Raw genomic sequence first — 15,882 nt, forward strand, 5'->3', positions numbered from 1 at the left:
TTAATATCCATTCTAAACCGAAATAATATCTAAAACTAAGCTAAATGCGACCGAAAGCCGTCAAGCAAAAAGACGAAGAAGAGAATCAGCAGGGTACACCGTTCTAACCATTCTAATATTATCAATTCGTTTTAAGACTCCGCCTTCTTGGTAGCCTTGGTCCTGAGCTTCATCATGACATACACAAGCCCATAGAAACCAATCACAAACGCGACAACAATACCAGCGTTTCTCCAACCGTAGTATTCTTCTTTGAGGTTCAATGTTCGGAGATAGTCCGAGCCTAAGGTGTATTGACAAACTTGACAATCGGCGAATGCATCCGGGTTGAGGAGGTTGGTGGCCTTGCCCATACCGCTCTGGTAATCAGACAGATATTCGCCGCAGGTGGTGTTGGAAGGAGGATCGAAAACGGCAAGCTCGTGGGGTTTACAGTGGACGGGCTTGTCCCAGGTTGTGAACACGAGGAGCGAGCTCATAAGGTAGTTAAAGGGATCAATGTAGTACATCCTGCGACTTGAGTCAGATGGTGATGTTGGGATGCCATGGGAGGGTCTATCACTTACCAGTATCGCCAGAATTCTACAATCTGGCTGTAAGGGATCATAACACCGCAGAAAGAGACGAGAGTGGTGATGACCAGAGGATTGACAAGCGATGCAAAGACAGCGTTGGGAGTGTACGCAGCGATCGCCTGGCCGATGCCAGTGTACAAGCCTTCGTACATGAGCTGAATCATGTTAGCTTGAGTGCTCAAGATATAGCAGAGAAAGAAGAGCTTACCGCGACAAAGAAGACACTACCGGCATGTTCAGCGCCAGTCGGAAGCCCAGCAGTGAAATACCAGCAAACAAAATACAACACCGCACAAACCAGCAAATACGGCAACTCCGACACAATCAACCCAGTGACGAACGGCGCCCAGTGATACATCTTGCTCTTCTTCTCCCTCGCCTCATAAATATCTCTGCGGTCAATAAACAGCGGCTGCAGCTGCGCGATGATACCCGGAGCGATAAAGATAAAGTTGAACACGGTAAACAAGTTCTGCTGCAGATCTGTCAAGCTATCGCCGATCTTCCAAAATGTGAACCCGTTGAGGAGCGGGAGGAGGATGTGCATGGCGACTTTGTTGTCGACGTACTCTGTGTTGCGGAAGAGGGAGACGTTCATTCGGTGCGTTACGAGCTTGACTTGCGTCCACATTGACGCGGCGAATTCGTTGCCGTCGTCGTTGGTGTGCGAGGGTTGGGATGCTGCTACTTCAATCATATGGTCCAGGTCTTTGGTGAGCTGGTCGTGTTCCGGGGACTTCAACCAGACTTGGTTCCAGTCCGTGTCCTTGTACGGGCCATCTTCGCCTGATACCACGTCGATCATGTGTTCAGCGGGATTGGCCTCAGGTGGGCATGGAGCACCATAACGGCCGAAATACTGCTTAACAGTAGCCGCGTTGTCGCCAATATCGCCAAAGTACACAGTCTTTCCACCTTTGGTAAGCAGCAACAGCGTATCGAACTGCGCAAACAACTGTGCAGATGGCTGATGGATCGTCACCAGAATAGCCTGTCCCGCAGCCGAGAGCTTTCGAAGGAAGCGCACCGTATTGTAAGCAGCCTGCCCATCCAGTCCAGACGTTGGTTCATCAAGAAAGATGAGAATGCTAGGCTTCGCAACCAACTCAACAGCAATGGTGAGGCGTTTCCGCTGTTCAATTGACAAGCCATTTCCAGGACGGCCGACAAGTGTATGTTCGAGATCGTTCAGCTCCAGGAGGTCGACGATGGTATCCACGTAGCGCAACTTCTCTTCGTCGGGTATATCCCGAGACTGGCGCAACAGGGCAGAGAATTCGAGGGCTTCGCGGACGGTTGCTAGTGGCTCGTGGATATCGAGTTGCTCGACGTACCCAGCTGATCGTTGAAAGGATACAGGGATGGGTCGGCCGTCGACTAAGACTGATCCGTGGATTGTTCCTTCGGTTTTGCGCTGGGCGAGGACGTCGAGAAGGGTGGTTTTACCGGCGCCAGAAGAACCCATTAATGCGCCGAGCATGCCCGGTTTAACGTAGCCCTGCACGTTGTCGAGGAGGACACGGTCACCATCTGAGGTTTTGACAATGTAGGTCAAGTTCTTCCAGGTAAAAATACTCTTGTTGCGCATGAGGTTGGGATCAACTTCACCATCAGAAGCGCCAGCTCCGGTATCAGCGCGCGTCTTTTCCGTTGGTGTCTCGCTGTCCTTAGACGGGAGAAGATGCTTGGACTTGTGCTGTTGTTCCCTAGGAATGAGAAGACTTCGACTTCCTTCGCCGACTTGCTTCCATCGCGATGTGAAGAAGATGGTGAGACCAACGTATAGAATCCACCAGGCGCAGTTGATGCCAAAGTTGCGCCAGATATGGCTGTGGCTGAAGGACATGTTCGAGAGGTAAGCGTCGCCTGTGACGAATGCAGCACCGGGTTCAGCGCCGCCGACGCCGGCACAGGCTTGTCCTCCATTGCCTCCGACATAACCGGGGCCGTTAGGAACAAGGTAGGGACCAACGCAAGGAATCTCTTGGTCGTGAAACTCATTCCCAAGAAGAGCTTCAAAGCCGTAAGCCATGGGATTGATCCAGAAGATCCACGATAGCCAGGGATGCATCTCGGGCTTGATGATCATGTATCCCATGTAGACAAACAGCGCGACGATAGAAAGACCAGAGACCTTGGTAGCAGCGTCGAAGGTTGGAAACGCAGCGCCGATGAAGCGGAAGAAGGCCGTCATTGACAAGGCGGTAACGTAGTTGGTGACGAGATACGTAAAGAATGCACCGGCAGTAGTCTTGAGACCGACGAGGAAGTAAAGCACAAGACCGAATTGAGTAACCTGGAAAGCCAGAATGGGCAAATCAGCGACGACTTGTGCGATGCAAAAAGCTGCCGGATCATAAAGTGCAAAAGACCGATGTTTCGCAAGGATGGGCCGTCCAGTAAAAGAATCCGTCACTTCCGACAAGGCCAAAAGCGAATTATACAAGACCGAGAAGAACAAGGCACCTCCCTTGAGAAAGAGACCAGCGGAGTTATCAGGTGCAGAGTAGAACAGCGATCCACCAAGGAAGGCCTGGATGAGAGTCGCGCCCTGCTTCATGAAGAGCGTCGACTTGTCACCCCACATGATCTGATACTGCCTTGTGACAGCGGCTTGGATCTGCATGGCGAGGTTCGTGGTGACGGGGGACGAGGCGGGGACGTAGCGCTGCTTCTCGCGGGTGACCATCTCTTTGAAGATTGCGGTGTTCTCGGCTGCTTCGGTGCTGATGGGGTATGCCTGACACTCCTCGACCATACGAGCTTTGATGGCTGATCTGTCGTAGGCTGCGCGTACACCATCTGCATCACGAGGGAAGGTATTCTCATACCCTTCCGCAACACGCCTCTCAGTCGGAACAGTAACACCTGTGAGGAAATCCCCACGATTTGATCCCGAATCCCTCACGAATCCAAGATCTTCCATGAACGGAACAGCATCCTTCTGCGGGCCGTAAAAGATCTGCTTCCCCTCATCAAGAACAAGAACCTTGTCAAAATGCTCGTAAATCCCATTACCAGCCTGATACAGCGTCACAATAGTAGTCAAACCCAGAATATCCGTCATGGCGCGTATAGCCCGCACCCACTCCAGCGCCGTGCTCGCATCAAGACCGCGCGTAGAGTTATCCCAGCAGAACACACTGGCTCGCGTGGTGAGACACTCCACGATAGACACGCGTTTGCGCTCGCCGCCAGATACACCGCGGATGAAAGCATCGCCGACTTTAGTATGTGCTGTGTGGGATATGTTGACGGAGCGGAGGAGGAAGTCTTTGTAGAACTGGGCGTATTCTTCACGGGTCTTTATGCCGGAGGGTAAGTGGAAGGGGACTTTCATGCGTGCGGCGAAGTCGACGGTTGCTTCGACTGTCAGGCTAGGGAAGAAGATCTCTTCTTCCGTGTTCATTATGATTTGTCCACGGTAGGCTTTTGCTTCTTCGGCAGACATGTTGCCGTAATGAACATCGCCAGAAACCTCTTCGTAACCCAGACGATTATTCGCTAGGACACTTAGAAGGGTGGTACATCCACTCCCAGGGCGTCCAAGAACAAGCAGCATCTCGCCAGGCTTGACACAACCGTGCGAGTCATCAATGATAGTCTTCATAGGTGCGTCTTTAGCATTCTGATGGAAAGGGTAAAACTGCGACAGGACGTTCTCATTGAACGCTGCATCGCTGCCTATGCCTTTCACGGTGAGATTCTGCCAGGTAACGCCGAGTTTGCGAGGTTTTTGGCCGACTTCCTCGTCGGCATCGCGCATGGCTTGGAGTTCGGGGGCGAGATGCCATTGCGTTGTTGTGCTGGTCTTTTCGAGATGGGGTTTGTCGGTTGAGGCTGGGGTAGGTTGGATGTCAGTGGCTGTGATGGAGCCGTCCTCGGTGGAGGAGGAATTGACACTCATTGTCACGGTTGAGAATTAAGGAAATGAGAGAAAAGGAATTAGAGAGCGATATAGATTTAATGGAGTAAAAGAACGTATTGGAACGAAAGGTGAGTGTGATATAACAGCGACAGAAACGTTTTCATTTACACAGCAACTATACCTCTTCAAGGCGTCATTGACCTTACTGACTAACCTCCAAAAACCCTCCGGACTCAGATATGGAGAACAACATAATTGATCAGCAATCGAAACTAAGTTGAAAACCCTGCGGAAACGCCATTCATTATCAGGAGCGAGGAGTCCGACCGTCTCCCTCGCGGCATCTTCGAAAGCTAAACCATTCTAGGCTTGATAAGCGAGTCCGAAGCTGAAAAGCGAGATCGACAGGACCAATGTAATCACGGCAGTCATCCCCAACCGGAAGTGTTACCAAACGCTGCCGTGAGTGTTCACGTGTCGGAGCGTATACTAATCACGAATTACCCCCCACAGGACTAGCCCCATTTGAGGAGTGAAACCTTCCGCGGAGGGTTTCGTATATAGGGACGCTGTGCCGTACAGTTGTTTTCTTCCAGCGCGGACTTTACATTCAATCCGACATCCATTCAATTTTCATCCACTGTACCACTTTTTGCAGACAACGCCCCGTACCGACATACACCGTGTTGACACAATGGGCGCCGCCGCACCGCATCCCTCCCAGCGACGCTTCTCCTGTGACGTCTGCAGGAAGAGCAAATCGCGATGTCAGCGAATAAGACCTACCGATGAGAAATGTGCGAGATGTTCGATGCTGGGAGTCAAGTGCGAGATAGGCCAGCAGAAAGTCCCAGGGCGACCGCGCCGAAAACAAGCTGGGAAAGCATCACCGCCGTCAGTTCAGCATCAACCCTTTACTACACCGGATCGATCAGTCTCTCCCAATAGTCTGTCACAAAACGCTACTTTTATCGATGATTGGAGTCCATTCGACTGGACGGGCATGTTGTCCCCAAGGCCGTCCCCTCCTCAGATGTCTGCCACGATGATACAAGACGTAAATGCGGCATCCTGGAGCATGGGTTTCACGGATATCTTCGATCAGCCACAGACCTCGTGGAACACAGGCGGCGATCTCGAATACACGAATACTCCATTATACACCGATCTAGACACGATCACGAACATATACCCAATCGGCATGTCTCCGAACTCCACCATCACATACGAGACCTTCTTCCCCTTGGCCAACTGCCTGACGACACATCACCCGCGAATAGCGGACCCTGGAGAGTTCATGTCCGATCTGTCCGCGATAAACCTCGGTCTACACGTCCGTCTTGAAGCGATAAAGAAGACCAAAGCGTCGCTCGACTTTGACATCATGATCTATCAACACGGACCACTGTTTATCGACAACATCACCTTGGCAGAATACATCATCAAAGTCGCTCAAGAGTTTCTGTTCATCTTGACAAAGCTTTACAATACTCGGCATTGTCCTGAGCTACTATTTGATTCACAGCCGATGGAGTTAATCCGCCCATGTCATCTATCATCAGAACTTCGAAAACAGTCAAAGAATCTATTTCACGTCTCCCTGCCCCAGCCAACCACTACTTCAGAACCACTACCCACCCCCATTTCCCTAATGATCACAAGTATCTTCATTCAGCTCATCACCATCTACGAGCTTGTCCTCGATAATATCGCTACACGAGTCGAGCGAATTGCCATCGATCCTATAGACCCTGTTCCAGGTCTTATAGTCTGCGGACAACCTCTTGAGAGACCCTGCACACAGGGCATGATCTTCTGTGAAGTGTCAGTCAGTCTGATTGAGAATATTGAGCGTGTCCTGGGTGTAGGAAGAGGACCAAAGGGCAAGGAAGTCGGTTTGTTGTCGCCCAGGCAGGTCGAGGTTCTCGGGTGTGAACTGGATGAAAGACGTCGCGTCATTCCTGATCATGCTATGATGACGCCTGCCACGTTACGGAAGCTTTTTGGAAAAGTTGCGGATATCTTTAGAAGTATTAGAGTGTAGTCTGGCTTCTTAGATTGTACTGTACCTGCGAATGTATTACTGTCCGACTTTGGATCATTGTTGCACTCGAGTATTATTAGCCGTTGCCATGAACCTTCCGACGAGATGTAAGCATCCACACTCCAAGACGCGCCTAGCGATGCTTGTCCTCTTTTTGAGTGCAATTCGACTCTCTGTCGTAGCCGATTCGTTTAGAGTCAGCCCAAAAATTTGTCAGGTATGGTTCACCTTCAGAACTTGCTCTTCAGAGTACAAACAGTAAATGAAATATTATTATTACAAATTAAATATCACCTCTAACTATCCTCGAGTTCCGCCTAACTAGTCTTTGCCAAACTGCCCTGACCCTTCTTATAAATCGCCTTTTTAACCTCCTTCGTGAGACCAACGCCTCCCTCTGAGATCCCATCAAAGATCTTTCTCCATCCAATCGCATTAAGAAGCCAGACAACATACGCATTCGCTCCCTGCCAAATATACTCCCCCTTACTCAAAGCTGTCTTATTCTTCAAAACATCCTTCACCACCAATCGTGCGAATTCCTCGGGCTTGGTACCATTCTTCAGATGAAGTCTAGATCTCTCACGAAGACCTTCCTCAGCATCGATGAAGATACTATCAGGAGAAAGAAGCTTCTTGTCAGATGACGTAAGATGTGTCGCTACGACTCCCATGTACAAAGTGATGACTTTGATGCCGAGGGGCGCAAGTTCAAGACGTAGAGTGTCGGAGTAAGAAGCGACTGCTGCTTTGGTGGCGTTGTACTGGGCGGTGAAGTAGTAGGGTACACGCGCTACGATTGAGGCTGTGTTGATGATGGTAGGTGTCGTTTTTGAGTCGGCGACTGATGCCAGGAGTAGAGGAGTGAAGGTCTGGACCATGTCGAAGAGGCCAAAGACGTTGGTGTTGAACATATTCTGGACTTGCACTCTGTCGGCTTCAATCGCCGGGGCCTCGTACACTGGAAGAGTCAACACGCGTCCTCATTCGCAATTGGCAGAGCAGACCTACTCATTCCAGCATTGTTGAACAAAACATCCAACTTTCCTCCCGTTCGCTTTGTGATCTCATCCTTGAGAGCAGATATACTCTCTGACTTGGTCACGTCAAGTGTCAGAAGCTCGATGCCTTTTTCTTGAAGACCTGCAAGCGATTTGGTGGATCGAGCTGTAGCAAAGACTCGGTAACCTTTGGCTGCGAATTCTAGAGCAAGGGCGTGGCCGGCTCCGCCTTCTGAGCAGCTACACAAATGTCAGTAAGTCTCGTTCAGTGCATAAGCTTAAATCAGGTGGAGCGTACCCAGTAATAAGAGCTGTCGGCTTGTTGGACATTGTGGGGTATTCGCAGGGTGGTGTGAAGATAAACAGTCAGTATTGGGTTCAGGGCAGACCAGGTTCGCTCTTTAGCTGGGTGAGTGTGTTGAAAGTATCAATTGCAAAGGGTAATATAGATAGATAATTGGGGCCATGGCTAGAGTCTCAATTACATTGTCGCTTTATAAAGCTTCTGTGAAATCTGGTGGTTGGTCATCAATTCAACTACTGATAACCATTTAATTCTCTCCTCGGAGGCTTTAGTAATATTACAAACTCCTGCTTGACTCTCAAGCCGAGTGCGGGCGTATGGAGCCTCGTTGAAGCTTAATTTCAAGTGTCTCGGATGCGGAGTCTGCGGGCATTGCTCCGACTAATGCGGTCTTTTCGGGCTTTCTAGGGGGGAAGGCATCGGTAGTTAGTTGATTAGTGAACAGCCCGACATGCTAAAGCTGCGCTGGGGCTTTAGTAAATTAAGCTGATGATGTTAAAAACCTTATTACAAACCGGACAAATAATTATTCCCTGTCTATGTTTTACATGTGTCTTGATAGTTGCAAGAAAGCTGAGCTGACACTTTTGCCTAGCTTTGCCTGATACTAAGAAGCACTTCTGCTATGTACGCAGTCACCGCGAATGCAAAGCTGTCGGCTATTCAAAATTGGGCTTGCGCTGAAGGAAGAAAACTCTGGGTGCCAAAAAGAAATCGTCAGCATGCTTCCTAAGAGTATGGAAGCTTACTTGAGTCTTTTTGTCTCTTGAAGTCAAGGTCGTGTCACCACGCTCTGAAAATGTAACGCATTGGATGTCTGGAAGCTTCACAGAATAGCTCCGTGAGGGTGCACTGTAGGTGTCAAGCCTCGCTCTGATACAGTGGTCATAATAGTAAACACCAACGTAAACTGGCCTGCAATGGTCTGCATTTAATGCAGCCCTATCAACGTTACAAAGTAAGAACTCTTTAGCCTTTTAGATTCAAGAATTCGTTTTCTTGGGGTTGAAAGGAGTGGCTTTACTGCATAACTTAACCTGATATTGCACTCTGGTGTAACATGGGCAAGATCCGGTTGATTGTGAGAGAGTGAGTATCCTGCACTTTGATAGGCAGGTCACATTGTCACATCAGACTGTCTATCTGACTGGGCGAATGATGCAAACGCCACATTTAATATTTTGTGCCGCTTCACCTTTTCTCTCAGAATCACCGCTACATATTCAAGCCGTTTATGCAAATGGCTTGAAACAACCATGCGTGTCTCCTTCGCATTGGATAGCTTACGTGAATGACGTTAGCAAGACCTATCCTCTTTCAACCCAAGCACTCATCATCAGAGTATGTCCTGCTCCTATCCCTACTATATAGTCCCGCCGATTTATCCAGTCTTGAACTTTACAGAGCTCCACGATATTCAGCTTATTATCCCTGGATCCCTATATTCCAACTCTCAAGTATGTATGTTGACCTTATTCTACTCACATAAGCTTGCTAACCTGTAGCAAAGACATCGAACAATGAGCTACCAGACCAAGACAGTCCAAGTTTGCGACAGATGCACTGGCACCAGTGCAGGGAGTTATGGACCTATCACGCCATACGGCCGAGGCCCTTTGACGCAGATTGGTGGAAACACGGAAGACTCATGCTACGGAGTTGAGCTTAATGAAGAAGAAGTGTCCATCGGCATGTGTCAAAACTGTCGTATCCTAGAGGCTCAGGAGCGGGAGTTGGAGCAGGCTAATGATTCCGATGATGAAGAGATGGAAGGAGCCTATATTCGCTAGTCACTGTACATTTTGGCATTTATGTATACTCCAGCGATAATGGCTTGGATCTCAGAAACTTGGAAGAGTTACATAACCTTGAATCACAGTACCGTCTTCTAATTGCACATTTGCATCATGTAGCTCATTAACAAGGGCGGAACATAAGTACTCATGTCTGTATAGAGAATAGGTGGATTTTTCGCGACTCAACCGCCAGTCATCTCAACTTCAAAGCAACATTTTAGACAGCAGACATACCACAAATGTGGCTGGTGGCTATGACAGATGTCATGGTTGCGAACTTTGTTGCCAGTGGCGCCATGATGCAACGCTAGATCTGACAACTAACCAAATCCAGCCTCGAATACCAAGAATTCGGGATCATGAGGCCACGCATGAATCAGGCACCTCGTCATTGTTTGGCAATAAAAGGGATGAGCCGCCAAATTTGCACTGATGGCCATTTCTGTTTCTTTCTCTTCTCGTTCTGTGTTTGTTGTTCGAGTTTCAGGTTACATCTCGTTAGCCATCATGGATTATGAAGATACCAGAGCCCGTATAGTGCAGTACGAACACCAGTCGTTAGGTTTGAGATCATAGTTGACGGAATCGATAGGGCCCGCGAGTCCGGCGAATTCACCGATTTTACATTGGCATGCGACGGCCGAGATATCAACGTTCACAAGATTATTATTTGCAGCCAATCTCCAGTCTTCCGTGCAGCATGCGCTGGTCAGTTCAAGGTAGAGAGCTTCGAGGGAGTATATACACCTAGCAGTCGTTCTGACAAACTTGTAGGAAGCATTCTCTGGTACATATGATTTGACATCACATCAGCCTGATATGATACAGCTCATGGTCGACTACCTATATACAGGCGACTATTCTATCGGCATGAACGAGACCGACGAAACCAACACTGCATCAAATTCCGGGGCGCTCTCGACTCATGCAATAATGTATGCTCTGGGGGACGAGTACGACATCAAAGGGCTCAGAGACCTATCAGCTCGAAAATACTCTTGGTCCTTAGACGAAAGCCTAGAACTCGATGACTTCCTCCTGTCAATCCCTCATGTCTATACCTTAACACCCGAAAGCTCAAGAGGTCTCCGGGATCCAGCATTGGAGTATGCAAGGAACAAATTGCGAGCAGCAGGAGGACAATCCGATATCCGAGATGCCTTTGACGAGCTAGTCATGGAGTGTCCCGAGTTCTTGAAGGAGCTCTTATACTACTGCGTCCAGGCTCCATCCTTGGGGTACTGCCCCTGCACTGGTCCACGGAATAAAGTGCCAGTTGAAGCTGAAGGATATCGTTGCAAAGGATGCGGGAAAGAAGGTGCAAGTCTTAGCAGGCCTGTCTAGCTAATGCAGGTGAAAGATTAAAAATAGACACTGCTCGCAGTAAAGATTATTAATTAAGGCTAGAGGTCGCCAAGGATAACTCAAAGTATCAGGAATACTGACAAGGTCTGGCTGAGGACTTGTATGTGCCTCAGAAGCCAACATCTCGATAAGCAGTAAATCCTGTCATGATATGATGACCGTTGTGGTTGTAGATAGGATTATCAGTGCAGCATCCTTGTATCAAAGGCTCAGAGCATCAGAGTTTGGTAGAGATGGAAAGAGCAACTCTATTATATATTGGTATGTGTTGTGTAACTCTGTTGAAATATTTCAGTTTAGAATCGATAGTAGATCCAGCTGACTGGCAAGACAGGAGCTGGAGTATTTGGACCTGGTGGATCTTCGTCTTGGTACTCTGTGAAACTGTCTTCAACGACGTAAGCTTTCTGGCAGTATATGTTAGACAAGTAGTATAAATCCAGTCTCACAGTAACTTGAGAATGGAAGCCCTCATTTGCGACACCTCATATCTTATGTACTAAGACAAATCATCTTCACATGTGGTGGGGGCATTGAACCTAGCAAATGAAGCTATCACGGCATTTGTGGAGCTTCAGAAACAAGAGGGTAAAATGCATCACGGTTCAGCGCCAGATCCCGGTCCAACTTACGAGCGGACAAAACGTAAACCAATACAATAAAACATAGGCTTCTTAGCAATATTATTCTCATCATCGCATGAGAAGTGTAGTGGCACTCATCTCGGCAAGTGAGCTTATCGCGACATTGGTGGTTCAAGGACAAAAGGGGAATTTACACCGCGCTTTAGCGCCAGATACAGATCGAATTTACGGGCGGACAAAATTTAAAGTGATACAATAAAATACAGGCTTTCTAATTTTACTACTTTTATTAATCTTGGAGCCATACTTGTGGTGGAATTGCTATCCTAGTTAACCTCCTGGCTGGGGCTAGGCGCGGAGAAGTTCGTGAAAAAAACACCCAGGTTTTCAGCCACCCTATCCTAAACTTAGATTCTGTTCCGCATTACAAAAAGCAGAAGTCAGATTTCGATTTCTCGGTATGTCCAGGACCTGTATTACGATATATTATCTCAATTTATTTCACTGCTGCTACCACAGCCAGACTCAATTGACGCTCCTAGCTGATTTCATTTATTTTCCACCATCACAGTATGCCACTCTATTAATTCCCAGGCTCATTCCCAGTTAACTACGCCGGCACCTTACTCTCTAAGTCGTCATTGAAGGCCTCATCTGAGTCCGATATCTCATCCCATGGAGGGCACCTAAACAGTCTCTCCTGCTGCTCCAGAACCTCTTCGTACGACTTAAACTCCAACACAAGATCATCACCAATATAGCCTCCACAGTATGCTTCAGCTCCCGCTTCTTTGCAAATAAAGCCGAGATCTCCCAGGGTCTCATTGTCGAAGTTCTCAGTAGAATCAGGTATCTCCATCTAGAAGGGATACTTCAAAGCACGCGGAAGTTCCAGGGCTTTATCGTTGACAATCAGCGACAAACAAAAGTCAGAACCAGTGGTGTTCTCCATAGTGTGCTTGAGACGCGGTTTCTTGGGAGGCCCTGGTGAGATCTGGTCACCTGTCGCTCACCTCGGTACACGACCCTGTACAGACTCTCAGTATTCAAATAATAGATTAAACCAAAACACGGAATACCAGACGAGGAATGGAAAATAAACTGGTCTAAGAGTATACTAAGCTATCATAAACTATTCGAAGGTACTCTGATATCGTCTAAAACCTTCACTTAGGACTAGGTACGGGTTGGATGCATGCATATAACAGCGACTCATGATAGGGCAGTCCTGGGAACAAATAGGTTTGTAACGGTTATTCAAATTACATTATATACCAAACATTAATGAGGGGCTCAACCTGGGTGCGCGTCGTTCTCATGATGGCTGAAATTTGACCGTCATGCCTTGTTCAAAGTTGTGCGGCATGTTGCTCATGCTCATCCTCGCTCGAATATCATATCGATTGAACTTCAAAGTTCACTTGAACATCCCCTAGGCCTGTGAAACAAGCCATGAATTCATATGCAGTCTTGAAGGACTGGATACACTTGGGTATTGGTGTTACATCTCGAAAAGCCCATCTATCATCAATCACCTTGGTTTGGGATGAGTTTGGCAGCAGTGGAGTCCTTCCTCCATTCTGTGGGGCTTGAGTCATGTCGCGATCTGGTGCCGTCCGAACATGACGAAGCTTAAGCGGACTGGCAGACATTTCGGTCAAAACACAAAATATTGCACATTGGTCACATTTAAATGAAGTCTTCTGAGTATCTGATCATAAAACATTAAATTCTGATTCTCGTAGTGTATCTTTGTACCAGGTATCTATCGTTAAACGCCCGTTTAGAACGCTTCTATATATTCATCCATCTTGATCCGATCCAATTAAGCCATGTCGTTGTTCTTCTTCTCGCGCTGCTCAACGATGACATCGTTCTTCTCGTTATCGTAGGTAATCTCGTCGACAGTAGACTCCTCAGCCTTGGGGGCCATAAATGTAATTCCGCCGCGAACCCAGTTGACAGCGACATAGCCAAGGACGTAGACGAAGCCGATAGTAGGGACGATGTAGGAGATACGAGTGCCCTTGGCATCAGCTATGGCTCCCTGTACAGGGGGGAACACGGCACCGCCCGATACACCCATGACAAGGATACCAGCAGCACGTCGAGTGTGGTGGCCGAGGTTTCGGGTACCCATGGCGAAGATGGTGGGGTACATGGGAGCCATGAAGAAGAAGACGGCAATGAGGATACCGACACTGGCAACACCCCTGGGAGCAGCGCTGACGTAGGCAGTAAGAGCGATGGCACAGCAAGAGTAGACAACCATGATGAACTCGGAGCTGAAGATGACAGCAAGACCAGTAGCGACGAATCGACCGACAGTGAAGGTGATGAGAGCATAGCTCAGCATGTTGCTACCCTTGGCAGTGGTGATGTCACCGTTCTCGTGGGCGTAGTTGATGAAGAAGGTAGCAATGGTGACCTGGGCACCGACGTAGCAGAACTGAGCACCGAAGGCGAACCACATGTTCCACTGCTTCCAGATGGAGCCCTGAGCGACGTGGCCAGCCTGGTCATCCTCAAGAACAGCCTCGCTGACCTCGGGAAGCTTGGCGAAGAAGAAGAGGACACCGACAGCGGCGCCAGCACAGGCGACAGCGAGGTAGACATACTGGACGTTGGTGAGGTTGTTCTGGTTCTCGCCGGTGAAGAAGAACTTGGAGGCGATGAGGGGACCGATGAAGGACGCGACACCGTTCCAAGACTGGCAGAACTGGAGACGAGCAGATGCAGACTCAGGAGCGCCGATGACGACAGCGTAAGAGTTGGCGGCAGTTTCGAGAGTAGCGAGACCACAAGCGATGACGAGGGTGCAAGCGCAGAAACCACCAAAGACAGCGCGACCGTTGGCGTTGCTATCAGCAGACTTGGCAACAGGCCAAAACAGGACAGCACCGAGAGAGTAGAGAGCAAGACCCATCAGGATAGTAAGCTTGTAACCGCGTCGCTTAAGAACCTCAGCAGCAATGGGAGAAAAGAGGAGATAACCGCCACCAAAGTACATGACCTGCAGGCCAGTGGACTCGAGCTTTGTGATGCCGAGGACGGTTTGGAAATGCTTGTTGAGGACATCGAGAAGACCGTAGGAGAATCCCCAGAGGAAGAAGAGGGAGATGACGAGGGAGAGGGGGTAGATGAGCGCGCGACCGGTCAGGTAGCCGCCTGCGAGCTGGGGAGCCGCTGTGGGAATAGCACCGCCTGCCATTGTGATGGAATATGGGGTTTGATGAGAGAAGAAGAAAAGATGTTCTTGTCTATCAGATGGATGGAGATGAGAGTGATGATGAAAAAGAAGATATTCGCGGTGGTTGATGGTCTTCTTTATACAAATCTCTTCGCCTCTGGACTTGACCTCCTCTCTCCACACCAGCAGTTAGCTCTGTCTCCAGTAGAGTAGCTTTTTTTCGCTCGAGCAGCTAGCCTGCGGAGTCCCCAGTGTCGGCGCGATAAACTCAAGCTACTGGGGTGTCTACCCACTTCCCCAACACAATCCCCCAGACGCAGAAAACTTGGAGATGTGGAGGGGGAAACTCTACTCCGCGCGTGAGAAAGAGAGAGCAAGGGTGACGCCCCCACTTCTCCATGACCCCAAATTGTGCGAAAATTCTTGTCCCGCGGCATCGCCTAAGCCGTGTGGTGCAATCCAGACCAGTCTGGGGAAGAACCATAAAACAAGCTACCAATGCCCCCATCGCTCTTCAACCACTCACATCATTCGTCTCCAACGCCAAGGGAGAGGGTAGCTTCAACGGGTTTAGAACGTCGAGGCCGTTGTGGAGAGATGGTGGAGATCGGACCGACAATACGCCCGTTGTGAGACTTCACTTGATTAAGCTTAGGGACTGCCAAGAAGTCGATCTCCCGGTCTGTGATGATAGGTCTGGATGCGTGGGAGACCGCGTGGGAAGCTCTCCAAATGTGCTCACTCGGGTTAGCAAGGCTTCACAGTATTCGGGCCTTTAATTTCGTACCAAGACCACGCTATCGACCGGCATCGGCGTTATCAACCTGATTTAGCAGAACAAGGCTGATGATGCTTGTCTCTTTTAGCCTTGGTGTTTTACAAAGGTGTGTCCTGGTTCATGGTGTCATTGGTCAAGCAAGTTCATGTTGGAGAAGTCAAAATTGAATGATTCGTCTCCCAATGCAACGGTAAGTTTGATGAGGGCTGTTGGGTCTCTCAATTGAGTTGTTTTTTGACGTGCGTGCATGCCATCCAGCAGGGTTATCTCCCTGGATCTCTGGTTTTGAGTTTCTCGGCTACGAGGCATCATACGAAATTGTCGAGAGCTAGACTGACTCGAACGCCACAAGATCTCTTCGTAACCGGCCCGTTCGA

The 15,882-nt window shown here is 49.0% G+C and overlaps 6 protein-coding genes across 6 annotated transcripts; 2 read left to right on the forward strand and 4 right to left on the reverse strand.

Annotated features, from left to right (window-relative positions):
* Positions 1 to 131: 131 nt before the first annotated feature.
* FOBCDRAFT_282000 (ABC-2 type transporter-domain-containing protein) lies at positions 132 to 4,482 on the reverse strand (the record flags this gene model as incomplete). Its single annotated transcript, XM_031193255.2, has 3 exons — positions 132 to 510; positions 567 to 730; positions 784 to 4,482. 3 exons carry the CDS (start codon positions 4,480 to 4,482, stop codon positions 132 to 134), a joined length of 4,242 nt encoding a protein of 1,413 aa, XP_031029876.2.
* Positions 4,483 to 5,137: 655 nt separating this feature from the next.
* FOBCDRAFT_192870 (uncharacterized protein) lies at positions 5,138 to 6,487 on the forward strand (the record flags this gene model as incomplete). Its single annotated transcript, XM_031193256.2, has 1 exon — positions 5,138 to 6,487. One exon carries the CDS (start codon positions 5,138 to 5,140, stop codon positions 6,485 to 6,487), a length of 1,350 nt encoding a protein of 449 aa, XP_031029877.2.
* Positions 6,488 to 6,804: 317 nt separating this feature from the next.
* On the reverse strand, positions 6,805 to 7,818 carry FOBCDRAFT_209043 (uncharacterized protein; the record flags this gene model as incomplete). Its single annotated transcript, XM_031193257.2, has 3 exons — positions 6,805 to 7,448; positions 7,499 to 7,728; positions 7,787 to 7,818. 3 exons carry the CDS (start codon positions 7,816 to 7,818, stop codon positions 6,805 to 6,807), a joined length of 906 nt encoding a protein of 301 aa, XP_031029878.2.
* A 1,494-nt stretch (positions 7,819 to 9,312) lies between these two features.
* On the forward strand, positions 9,313 to 10,983 carry FOBCDRAFT_192873 (uncharacterized protein; the record flags this gene model as incomplete). Its single annotated transcript, XM_059608737.1, has 3 exons — positions 9,313 to 9,524; positions 10,151 to 10,307; positions 10,417 to 10,983. The coding sequence occupies 3 exons, from the start codon at positions 9,313 to 9,315 to the stop codon at positions 10,930 to 10,932; spliced, it is 885 nt and encodes a 294-aa protein (XP_059466337.1). The 3' UTR covers positions 10,933 to 10,983.
* Positions 10,984 to 11,249: 266 nt separating this feature from the next.
* Positions 11,250 to 12,396, reverse strand: FOBCDRAFT_282005 (uncharacterized protein; the record flags this gene model as incomplete). Its single annotated transcript, XM_059611612.1, has 2 exons — positions 11,250 to 11,360; positions 12,160 to 12,396. 2 exons carry the CDS (start codon positions 12,394 to 12,396, stop codon positions 11,250 to 11,252), a joined length of 348 nt encoding a protein of 115 aa, XP_059468142.1.
* Positions 12,397 to 13,249: 853 nt separating this feature from the next.
* FOBCDRAFT_234053 (major facilitator superfamily domain-containing protein) lies at positions 13,250 to 14,822 on the reverse strand. Its single transcript, XM_031193261.3, has one exon. The coding sequence runs from the start codon at positions 14,746 to 14,748 to the stop codon at positions 13,363 to 13,365; it is 1,386 nt and encodes a 461-aa protein (XP_031029882.2). The 5' UTR covers positions 14,749 to 14,822; the 3' UTR covers positions 13,250 to 13,362.
* Between the last annotated feature and the right edge of the window lie 1,060 nt (positions 14,823 to 15,882).

Source organism: Fusarium oxysporum, chromosome XII (genome assembly GCF_013085055.1).
Source record: "Fusarium oxysporum Fo47 chromosome XII, complete sequence".
Classification (NCBI taxonomy): domain Eukaryota; kingdom Fungi; phylum Ascomycota; class Sordariomycetes; order Hypocreales; family Nectriaceae; genus Fusarium; species Fusarium oxysporum.